The sequence below is a fragment of the Amborella trichopoda genome, chromosome 1, assembly GCF_054954075.1.
Source record: "Amborella trichopoda isolate Santa Cruz 75 chromosome 1, AtrichopodaSantaCruz75HAP2 v2.0, whole genome shotgun sequence".
In the NCBI taxonomy this organism is placed as follows: Eukaryota; Viridiplantae; Streptophyta; class Magnoliopsida; order Amborellales; family Amborellaceae; genus Amborella; species Amborella trichopoda.
The window spans coordinates 39279623-39292294 of NC_142336.1; the positions used below are offsets into that span (position 1 = coordinate 39279623).

The following is a 12672-nucleotide window of genomic DNA, read 5'->3' on the forward strand; positions in this document are numbered from 1 at the left end:
TGATATTTTATGCGTATATTTTTCAAAATAGGAGAATCCAATAAAAATATCCAAAAATAAAATTTACAATAAATAAATTGACCTAAATACCCTTGAAACATTTTGTGGGTATTTTGATCAATTTATTTATTTACGAATTATTTTTAAAATATTTTTATTAAGTGAACCTTGATGAGAAGAATGCGCTCCTAAAATTTCAAATTATTTGGATGCATAAAAAAAACATTAATATTCAAATTCAAAATGACATCGAGACCATCAGATCGGCCCAGATTCAATCTGAATCGTTAGACTCATATGTTCATAAGAGTTAGTGGATTAATCTCAGCATTTTCCAATATATATATAAAAAAAATCTTCCTAACGCCTATAAGCTTAAATAAATAGTGATTTCGCCTACGCTCATCATTGTCCAAGTTTCATTGCGCGGTCACGATTGTTTGGTAGATTCTGCCATGTTTGAAAAAAGGAGAGTAGATTCTACCAAATTTAATGTCTAAAAAGATGAACAAGGACAGCAATCACTCACCTTTTCCTGAGCTGCTCAGGAGTGACAAACCTGTGGTATTGGGTATCAAGTCTAGCTAGATTTCAGTGAAGCATTCAACACGCGCTGTGCAGCAACTCTTTGAAGAGTGGATGTCCCCACCAGTTTCAACGATAAGTTGCATCCTAATAAAATCTCTACTGTTTTCAGTACTTTGACACTGGTGGAATGAGTAAAATCGGAGGCATTTGCCAGACCAGATTATGGAACATGAAAATTTGAAAGGCGCGATTTTAAGCACAGCAGCAGAATGGGCTTGTCAAAAGAATGACATAACTGACAAAACTTGGGAATTGATTAACTTGAGCAAAAAAACGAGTTAACCAGTGGATACCACCACCACAAGGAAAAATCCCATCAAATTTTGATGGAAACTCACTAGGAACCCCGGCTTGTTAGGAGTTAGGGGTGTGATTAGAGATAACAGCAGTCAAATTCCAGGGTCATTCTGGGGCCCTGCTTGGCAATTGTATTGCTAATGAAGTTGAATTTAAGGCTCTTCCTCAAGGCCTTAAATAGCCCTCTAAAGGGAAGTCATTGCAAAGAGGAGCCAATGGTGCCTTGGAGGCTTGAGTCCAGTTTTTTACCAAATTAGAAATCATCTCACCCAAGATTGGGACAAGGAATTCAGTCACTGCAATAAGGGAAGTAATACCAAGGCTGATGCCCTTGCCAATCGAGGCGCCGGTCAACCAGTTTTTATTGCGAATAAATGTACAGACCACTGATATTTCTATATAATTGTATGGTTCACAAATTAATTAAAAAGACAGATAAGTAATCATTCACAGGAGGAGGAAAAAAAAAAAAGACAAAAAGAAAACAAATAAGATGGAACTTGATTCACAGAACAAGGACATGATTTCCAAAACATATACTGCAAGAAAGAAAACAGAAGGGGGGCTTCTACACGGTCTAGTGATACAAAAAACCACTTTCTTGGGGTCAATGCTGCAATAACAAAGTTGGTTTACAAAAGCAGTGCTAGTCAAGTAAGAAAACTACAGGTGTGCAAGTAAGAAAAATACAAGAAGATTCACCAAAAGGATGGAAAATTAATTAATAAGCACAGAAGATTTAGTCTTTACGCTTAGCAAGCAACTTCTTGGGCAACTTATCAAGAGGTGTAGTCTTTAGCAGAAATAGCCTCACAGCTCTCTCCTCGAGGGTACCTCCACATTTCAAACCCCGCGCTTGCAACTCCAATTTCAACCTCTCCAGACCTAATACCTGAAATAATATGCACCACACGTCAGTTTCTTTGTATAAAGCTGAGGACCCAAAATTTTCAAAGACAAAGTTTGAACATGCAACACTGAAAATAATGCTGAATTTTTTTCTATATTTTGGGAAAAAAACATGTGCTACATTCATTAACTGCATATTAACCTCCAATCAAATTTCCACATAAAAAAGCCCAATATCCTAAGGTCCTGCCAAAATCATAAAATAGGAGCCTACCATATCGAGTGGGTATCTTAATAGTATACCATAACAGAGGGCTGTCAACTGCCATGACAAAAAGGTGAAGACCAGCACCATCCACATGGATCACCTGCTGAAAACCTTAAGGAAGTACAAGACATTAGCCAAAGTCTACATGTCTAGTAACAGCCCTCACCCTGACGCAGAACCCTTAAAAACACTCTCTAGTGTCCAATCATTCCTCTTTTATAGATCATCCACATTATCTTATGCGGGACAGGATATTTCTGGAATTTCAGTATTATTAGGGGTATTTCAAAGTCTTAAATGTTTACTTACGTCTCAAGTTAATTTTTGGGTTTCATAAACTTATAAAAGATTGGATGTCAAAGTTTGGAAGACTTATGTTATTGGAATGGAATTTATTTTATGAAAGAAGAAAATTCTTCTCCAATATAAAGCAATGTTCTTTCGCCGATATGGTTGATTTTACTTGTTTAAAGTTCAAGAAAATGGTGGATTTAATTTCCCACCTTTCCTTTCTGCATCAAGTGGTATCAGAGCATATGGTTCAAAGACAGTTAGAGATTGCGATGGTCGGTCGTGGCGGTCTTAGCCGTAGGGATGCCGATCTGATCCAACTACACGAGGAAATCAACAACTTGATAAAGAGAGTTACAAAAGTATGGCTGCACAAGTGAGGCCATCAACAACGTGCCCTAAACAAAGAGGAATTAATTGAGGATAGATCAAAATCTCGAGGGTTTTTATGGATAATGGTGCGAATTAGAGTTTGGGTTTGAGTGGGAACGGACTGGTAAGATGTCAAACTACATAGATAGGTTTGATGCACGATGGCATCAACGGAAGCTTAATTTTGAAGAAAAACTCGAGTACCACCTTTTTTACCTTCATGCTTCGCATAGAAAGTCGAGTGAAGATGAAAGTAATAGAATACCTCTACATGGGGGACATCGCTTTAGGATTTTCTATTTGAAGGAGGACAATATTGATTTTGATGCAAGTTGCATCCAGAATCAGCAAGTTGTGGATTGGGATTCACCACCAATCTTTGATGCAGATGAAGTACAAGACCTTGCAGGATATCCTATCTATGGTAAAGACAAAAATTTGGTGGGTGAATTGATCTTTGAAGAAGAAAAATGAAGATCTCAAGAATATCAAAGAGGAGGAACATTTAGGAGATTTAGGGCAATAGAATCAGAGTAGTGCAATGGAAGCATGCTTGACTCAAAATTTGCAAATTGTGGCCCTAATTTCAAAGAGTAATGAAATAGATGTCGAGAAAACTTTTAAAGACCAGAAAATTGGATTTGAAGTTTTCTATACGATTTTCAATAAGAGCTCAAGGATAGTCATAATTAATAAATTTGCATTGATTCCTCAATATGCATATCAGGATCCGTCTCTTGAGAAATTCTTTTTACCACATATAATCCTTGAGCAAACCAAGAAGAAGAAGGTTGAAGAACGTGGTTTTGATGCTCAATTCATCTTAGCACACTTCAAAACTCGAGTACGAGTTTTCTCCGACCAGAGAGAGCATGAGTGGGGTTTTCTCGAACCAGAGAGATTAGTTGGCTTTACCTTGTGTTATGTTATGCATCATAAATGGGGTTCTTTTTTTTTAGGTTGCTATTTTTTGTGATTATAGTATATTTATGACCATATTTGGCTATATTTATGGCTATATAACTATGTATGGCTATGTCTATATAATTTATAATGCAAAATCATAGATTTATAACTACCTAAAAAAAATTATAAATTTATAAAAAAAACCCTGAGCCCTCCCCCCTCTTTTTTTTTACACAGTGGCCGCCCAGGCAGTTGGGATCCCCGACCACCTGGGCGGCCTCACCTGTCCTTTTTAACATTGACATGGAAAATGAAATTCAGAACTCCATATCACTCTAGTTAAGAAGTCCATAACACATGCATTTGATTTTATTTTTTTTCTTTTTGATTGTTTAACTGTAAATGTCACTTCAACAAAGAGTGTCTGAACGAGTACCGCATAAAACTACACAAAAAATTATAAACATTATGAATCTCTATGCTCTTCTTGATGTATCATGCGCAAATTTGACAGGGTTCCCTCCTTGCTAATCCATCTAGACCATTTGCTACTCTCCAAACATGATTGACAGACACGATATTCCTTCACTTCTGTAGACATTATGAATCTCTAGGCTCTTCATGATATATCATGCGCAAATTTGATAGGGTTCCCTCCTTGCTAATCCATCTGCTCGACCATTTGCTACTCTCCAAACATGATTGACAGACACGTTATCCTTTCACTTCTGCAGACATTATGAATCTCTATGCTCTTCATGATGTATCATGTGCAAATTTGATAGGGTTCCCTCCTTGCTAATCCATCTGCTCTACCATTTGTTACTCTCCAAACATGATTACTGATTGACAGACACGATATCCTTTCACTTCTGTTAAGATTTAGGGAAAGATTACACCAATGGACGGCCAGATTGCCCACGAGATATGTTTTTTGAGTTACCTTACCCCAGCAAAGGACCCCTAAAGCGGCACACAATCTGAGACCAGTAGACAGGGCATTTGCTTTTGCCTCCATTTCATGTGTATCTCCCAATGGGCCTTACAAAGATTAGGCATTTGCATCTCTTAGCTCCCAGGGTGCATCTGCCTTTTATTGAAAGAGTTTCAATTACACTACAGTAGACAATCGTGTATTCATATGTTCTCTTTTTTCCTGTACTAGTGTTAATAATGTATCCTCGTTTAAAATATTAATAATACATCAATTTCCAAAAAAATAAAATAAAAAGAGAAGAGATTCATAGCTCAACCCAAAAGCAGTGCATTAATGAATGAAACCCATCTTGATTTATTTCTAACCAAGCAACCATTGCTTAAAATAGAGGATAAACAACCTCTAGACAACCTCAATGCACTGAACAAGTGCAATCCCCTTTTCAATTAAATCCTCGAAAATAAAAAGGCCCATCAATCAACCTTATAAGGAATCTCGAAACAGCCCCTTTAAGACAGTCTTCTTATAAAAACAAGACTATACATATACCCAGGAAGTGTTTCACACACATTTAGTACACCCCGACCATAATCCAACTGTAAATCTCCATCTTCACCTTCACATCCACAACTAGCAGTGTGAAGCGCATAACAATCCCTAACCTTTCTAACTGGAAGCACCTCTTTACCTCCCAAATGAGAGAATAACAGTTGGAATTCATAACTCCTAAATTTAACTCTTCCCTAGAGGCTTTTGCTAAAACATGGAGAACAATAAAATAAATGAAATGAAGAAGTGTTAGACTTGCTTTGGGAAATTCATCCCAAATAACTATTTCCCACTGAAAGCAACAGATTAGAAGCCACTATTTAAATTTGTTTCACCAAAAGGCTGCACCACTACATCCCCAGTTAACATCCTACAACTGAACTACCCAAAAGAAAAATACCTCCCTGGTTCTTTTTTCTCATAATAACTCCTTGACATCATAAACAGAACCAGCTTACATCATGGGAGAACACCTTTGCTGATTGCCCCAAATAGCACACCTTTATCACCTAAACATATGGAAAATTGGTTTACACAACTTCGTCAAAATTCAGTGAGCTACAAGAGCAAGTGTATATATGGTGAGAAATCCATGTACCACTATAGTATACACATATACCCAACAAACCTCAGAAAAATCTCCTAGAAAGTCTAAAATTCGAAAACATACTCCAAATAAAAACTATAAATTATTCAACTAGCATGAGCACATGGACGCACCCCTCGCCCCTCTTTCGTTGCATGAATCTCTTTATAATAAATCATGCATCCACAGACAAGAGTCGTAGTTGCCCAATGAATAATAAACTTATGTTTACCACATAAAACATGAAACAGGTCCCCACTTTGCGACAAAACCATTACATATGATCACCTTTAATTTAAAGACTTGTATGGAAACCAAAAGACTGTGCATAAAAATGCAAACTACTCAAAGCAAGTGACAAAACTACTACGAACGGTTATAGATCTGTGATATAACCTTTAAAAATCAAATCAGTCCCAATGCATTTTCTCTACTTGAACTAAGAAGCCTCTATCCATGATACCATTCTAGAGCTAAAATTGGATAGAGAATAGAAATGAGCTCAAGGCCTAGGTGGTTAGGGTGATGGGTACCACTGCCACAACATGGACGTCTGGGGTTCCATTCCCACAACAAGTAGAGGACCCTATTTCCCCACTGAACTGCCCAAAAAAGGAAGTTGGAGAGAGAATGGATGTATGAATGGGCCACCATGTCTAGTAAGAAAAGCATACCCCCCTATGTGTGTGTGAGAGAGAGAGAGAAACAGAGGGACAGACTTCGTTGTAGATACCAGACTTTTGGATCTCCTAAAATGCCATTGAGTCTCAACCCCCATTATTAGCAAGCAGTCTTAGAGTGTCAACACTATCAGTGTACCTTTATGTCTTCATCCTATTTTGTTCGATTTTGACTTTTCCAGATATGTAAAAACCCTTGCTAATGGTTAAGAATTCTCAAGAGCTATTCAAAGATCCCTGGAAAGGCAAATTTTAAAACCCATATGGCAGGTTCAAATGTATGACTAATAGAAGTCCTGATGACTCCACCTTCCCTCATTGGAAATAGCTCTTTTAATGTCAAAAAAGTCCCAATTTTGCTCATGTTACCCAAATACCTATAGCCCATACTTTTAATAATCAATCTACCCTAAACACTTAGATCCCATAAACACCCTTGGCCTACATTCTCGATCCCAAACACCCCGTTCGTGTTTCTCAAAATAGCCAAAATACTCCATATTACCTAAATTCCCAAAAATATTTATTCAAATCCTCTTTCCAGTCACATGAATGCTATGAAGTTGACTTAGCTATCCGAATCCTAAAATCCTAAGACTAAAACTCTTAAATCCCACGAAATGTAAAATAATGCTCAAGGCATGCAATTAAAGACATTAATATCATTAGATTGTACTGAATATAACCCTTTGCATTCCTAAATTGACTTAGGTTGAAAGAGCAGCTAAATTGCTCCAAAGTTATCATAAACAATAACGACCATGTAAAATAATGTTCAAGGTATGCAATTAGAGGCATCAATATCACAAATAATGTTCAAGGTATGCAATTAGAGGCATCAATATCATTAGATTGTACTGAATATAATCCTTTGAATTCCTAAATTAACTCGGATAGCTGATTCAAATTACAATCCCGAGATCGATGATTCATGCCATATCAAGGTCAGTTTGTTTTCCAGCTACATTCACTTGAACAGGGGCTCCAAGATCAAAACTAATCACCCAAATGTTGCTCATTTGATAACCCCCTAATGTTAAAGTAAATTGATTAGCAAATAAGTAGAAAAGCAGGAACAAAATATGCACCTCTTAATGACTTTTATTGTTGACCGGTTATTAAATGTAACAGGTCTGCTAATAAACAACCATTTGCACGACATAATGAAACTAAGAAAAGGAGGTAAACTAGCAGTTTCCCTTTAAACACGATAGAAACAAGTTCAATTTTTTATGTAATTCCTCATGGAATGGTGGTATGCAGAGAAACATGCACATGCAGGCATGCACACAGACACGCACGCAACCACACACATGGTCACGAATACACGGCACATACACGCACAGACAAATATTGTGTTCCATATATCCTTATATAGAATTAGTAGTCCTCCAGATTTCATGCAATATATAATCCCCTATTAACTGCTAAACCCCATGTCTACTTGATGCATGATTTTAAGGGGTTACAAATCTCGATCACGAGATGGATCAAAACTCAAATCCAAATGGCTATGAAACTCAATTCCATATTGGGTCGAATCTCGATTCCAAACTGGTATGATTCTTGATTCGAAATGCTTAGGAATCTCGATTCCAAACTGGTATGATTCTTGATTTGAAATGCTTAGGAATCTCAATTCCAAAGATGTCAGAATCTCAATTCCATAAATGACAGAATCTCGACTCCATATTGGTCGATTCCAAATAGGTCGGAAACTCGATTCCAAAGAGCTAGGAATCTCAATTCCATCTATGTTTTGTCGAATCTATTTTGGTCAATTTTCGATTCCTATAAAATAGAAATCTCGTTTCCACGATTCCTCTTGTATAGATGTTGATTCCAAAAATAAGAATCTTCTAGCTGATCACAATTGCCTAAAATGAATTCAGAATCGTTTCCAACAACTATGGGTTGTACAGAGAAACGCATAACTGCAGGCACGCACACAAACACACACGTATGCACACAAGCGCGCACGCACCCGCACACATTGTGTTCTATATATCCTGATTTAGAAATAATAGTCCTCCAACTGTCAAGATAAGATCCCCATAGGAAGAGATCTAAAATAACAACCAATATTAGAATAAAAATTAGGATATAACTACTAAATACCAACATAAGAATTCAAAAAGATGTCATTTCTCAGATTGGCACATTTGGGGGGACTGGAATTAGAATTCAAAAAGATGTCATATCTCAGATTGGCACATTTGGGGGGACTGGAATTCATACAACAAAATAAATTGACACACAATAAGAAGTCAAAGAACATATGAAATAGACTGCTCCTTATGAATCCATACCTCCATATCTGGAGGTGCATTGAAATTGTCAAAGTTCAGAGGCATCTCTGAACCACGAGCACTCGTGCTCCCATTACAAACATTTTCCTTATTTCCTTCCAAGGCTTCTTCAAAATTACAACCATTTTCCTTATTTCCTTCCAAAGCTTCTTCAAATTTATCTTCCCTGTGAGCATTAATTTCCCCAACCAAACAGCCCTCAGCAACAACACTACCTGAAAGACTAAGCTCATGACATTCATCAGTACCCTTGGCAGAGTTTTCTTCTGTCTCTTCAGATATAACCTCAAGAGAATTGAGTGAATCATTCTCTGTCAAATCACTATCCGAGGAGTCATTCTTCAGCGACCGATAGGATGATGAGCAAGAAGCACCACTGGTAACTGAAATATCGTGACTTGCACACTCTTCCTTATTGAAAGCCTCTCTTTGAGTAGAACATCCTTCATCAACGACTACAGACTTCCCATCCATGTCATCCTCGTCATCATCTTCTTCCTCTTCTTCAAGCATCCTATGATCATAGTAAACATTTGACATGGTCAGAACCAAATAATTTTTGAACATTTGACATATGGTAAACATTTGACATGGTCAAAACAAAATAATTTTTGAACATTTGACATGGTCAGAATCAAATAATTTTTGAACATTTGACATGGTCAGGCCCAAATAATTTTGGGCATCACCCTCTAAGTTTAAGTTGTGAATGTGTGGGGAAAAATTCAGTCTCTACGTTGTTTAATGTATGGAAAATTGTTTCATGCGTAGGGGATTGCATTTCCATATTTATGGTCCCGAGGTATAAAGCATCCATCCTAAAGATGGATGGAAATTGGTGGTCCATCTAAAAACAATTGAAACTAAGCGTCCAAATGTTTTCTTAATAGAATTATTATTTTTAATTTTTAAAATTTATTTATTTATTCATATCCATGATCTCATGTCCTTAAAAATTAGGTCCAAAAATCCATCTCAAAAATAGATTTTTTAAGAGGTGACTCATAGAAACCATGTCCTCAATGTATAATATCTACATAACTGAACCCCAAGTGTGATTGTTAGAAGAAGCCTTTATTGAAAATAAAAGCAGGACAAGAAAAATTAAATCAAGACAGAATATAGCGAGAAGGGGGGAGTAATTCTGCAAAAATCAACAATGGTAAATCTGAAAAATCAACAATGGTAAATCTGAGAGTAGGGTTTCCAAAATCTTACCAGAGCTTTAGCTTTTTTGATCCTGCTTCTAGTTCATGCAAAACCCTACGCTTTCCCCCCTTGCATAAATCAATCGACGCCTTAACAGCCTCATCTACTTCTTCCATAGACTTTGCAGTTTCCTCCCTATACTTCTCCAGATAATTATCCACATCCTTGCCATTCTTCTTCTTCAAACTATTCGACTGCTTCTTCAAGAACTCCTCTGCAATTTTCTCAAACCTCCTCTCCTCTTCTTCAGCCTTCCATTCCTCAAGTTTTTTCTCTGCATTCACATGACGAAGCCTCCTTCCACTCATATCACGGCAGGCGTCAAAATTGTTGGTCTTCTTTTGGCCAGCCTTGGTGGCAGCCCCTCTCAAAAGAGATCCGAAACCTCCCTTTCCACCTCTCAATCTCAAGAGGAGGGTACAAGAAGGGAACAGGCCATTGTTCGATGAAAGCAAGCTAGTTTCAGAGATTTCTAGGGTTCCAGCCACCAACCTTTGAAAGGGAACAGGGATACCAGTTCTCTCTCTGATTAGATTCTTGAGGGATGAACCAGTGATTCTAGGGTTTTCGATCTGGATACATCTGGTTTGGCCGTCCAATAGCCTGACCAGAATTTGATGAGTAGCCATAAAAAGTGGGGATGAAGCCTTCACAACAAAACTAAGGTATAAAGCAGTTAGAAATGTGAGAAACCCTAGAACGAAACTGAGGTATGAAGCAGTTAGAAATGTGAGAAACCCTAAAACGAAACGGAGGTATGAAGCAGTTAGAAATGTGAGAGGGAAAGTCGATCCGAAGCCCCGACAACGAAGACCGAAAGAGGAAGGAAAAGAATAAAAGAAGGAAAAAGTTTATAATAAGGATGCAACAGCTGAGAGAGAAAGTCCTGGCAGTCCGAAGCCCTCACAACGACAACGAAGACCGAAAGAGGAAGGATAAGAATAAAAGAAGGAAAAAGTTTATAAAAGGATGCAACCTTTTCATTTATAAGATAAATGATGTATTCACTTTCCCTCTACTGATAAGATAGAAGCACTGCAAAAATGGATAAAGATATTGAATAGTACATGGTTAAGATATTGAATAGTAAATTGTTCGTTATAAATCGAAAATGGATAAAAATATTGAATAGTAAATGGATAAAATATTGAATAGTAAATCGTTCATTATAAATCGGGAACTACGGATACACCTCAAAAATAGATCAAGATATTGAATAGTAAATAAATAAGATATTGAATAGTAAATCAATCGTTTTAAATCGTGATTTTAAGCGGATATGACGTCATAGGTCGGTTCGGCGGGCATAAATCGTTGATTTTGGTAATTTGGTTTAAAAAGGTTTCTTGCAGGTATACCCCTTCTCTCGATCAAGCTCATGGTAAAGCTATTGAATAGGTACTCATAGTTCTTAAAGTTTGTTTGATTCTTTCGATGTGAAATTCGAGGCAAGTGATATAACATTGAAATGTTATTCAATATAAACTATTATTGTATAAAGGTATTTAACATTGAGCGATGGGCTATCGTGGTTTTCAATTACATTTCTTCTAGGGATGTTTCAAGTTCGATGCTATTTTGTGATTTTATTTTATCTTTAAATATATATATATATATCATATAAAAATAAAAAATAAAAAATAAAAATAATATCATCCAAAAAATTAAAAGAAAATATATGTTTTACTTTTGTCTTCAAAAAAAATAAAAAGAAGAAAATAATGTAATCAAAAAAATAAAATAAAAAGTAATACAACAAACATTTCTTGTTAAAAGACAAAAAAGACAACGCATCCTCTGTTTTTTCTTGTCAAAAAAAAGTAATAAAACAAGTATTTATTGTCAAAAAAATAAAATAAAAGGTATAAAAGATAATAGTTACTTTCGCAGCATCATTTTTTTATTTTCTTGTAAAAAAATAAAAAGTAATACAACAAGCAAAAAAAAAGGTAATACAACATCTTCTTTTTTTTTTCTTGTCAAAAAATAAATAAAAGGTAATACAATAAGTATCATATTTTCTCGTCAAAAAAAAAAAAGGTAATACAACAAGTATTTCTTGTCAAAAAAATAAAAGGTATTTCTTAATACAACAAGTATTTTTTAATACAAACTAGGAAAAACTGTTCTAATTATATTTTTTTTTTTTATAATATGGTAATCTTTAACATAAATTTATGAATATTAATTTTAAGATAGGGTTCATACAATGAGACCATTTGAAATATCTCTCTGTCCCTGCTAACAATCTCTTCTACTAAAATTATTCTAGAAATCTAAAAAATTTAAATTTTAAAAAATTAAAGTATTATTTCAAAAATTGATACACATTCTAATAATTTCTACATTGATAACCAAATATTTACTTATTTTTTTAATTTATTTGGATTATAAATCATATAATGTACTATTTGTCTTACTATTGTCAATAATACATTTTCAATTAAATGATATTATAAGATATTTTGAATTTGTTTATATTTATATAATAAAATAATTATAAAATATAAACCAACAATTTCAATTTCAGTATATAATATTGTAGTTAACGAGGTTGCAATAATTTTGGATTATAATTAGTTAGGTTGTAATAATTTGGGTTTTTTTTTAGCGGATTAGGGTTTTCCGCCAATTCAAGATTTTAATGGCAATTTTTTCATCGATTTAATCCATTATTTATTGTAATCTATGTATGACTATATACTTTATCCATGATAAGTCTATGGTTTTTTTTATGTGATACAAATTTAATGATTAACATAAGTTCATACTGGAAAAAAACATCTCAATATTCGCAAATTTATAAAAAAAATGAAAGTTAATAATGTAAT

At 35.2% G+C, this 12672-nt stretch overlaps 1 protein-coding gene across 1 annotated transcript; it reads right to left on the reverse strand.

The window, feature by feature from the left end:
- Positions 1-1466: 1466 nt before the first annotated feature.
- LOC18425914 (uncharacterized) lies at positions 1467-10494 on the reverse strand. The gene is made up of 3 exons (XM_088864684.1): positions 9851-10494; positions 8633-9146; positions 1467-1777 (listed from the first exon to the last, which is right to left on the reverse strand). Exons 1-3 carry the CDS (start codon positions 10468-10470, stop codon positions 1625-1627), a joined length of 1287 nt encoding a protein of 428 aa, XP_088720810.1. The 5' UTR covers positions 10471-10494; the 3' UTR covers positions 1467-1624.
- Between the last annotated feature and the right edge of the window lie 2178 nt (positions 10495-12672).

What these genes read in the sequence shown, in the direction of transcription:
- LOC18425914 (XM_088864684.1), bottom strand. Translation starts at nt 10,470, where the DNA reads ATGGCTACTCATCAAATTCTGGTCAGGCTATTGGACGGCCAAACCAGA. An exon ending in TCAAAAAAGCTAAAGCTCTG is followed by an intron (nt 9,147 to 9,850) that starts GTAAGATTTTGG and finishes CTATGATCATAG; the next exon opens with GATGCTTGAAGAAGAGGAAG. An exon ending in ATGCACCTCCAGATATGGAG is followed by an intron (nt 1,778 to 8,632) that starts GTATGGATTCAT and finishes ATATTATTTCAG; the next exon opens with GTATTAGGTCTGGAGAGGTT.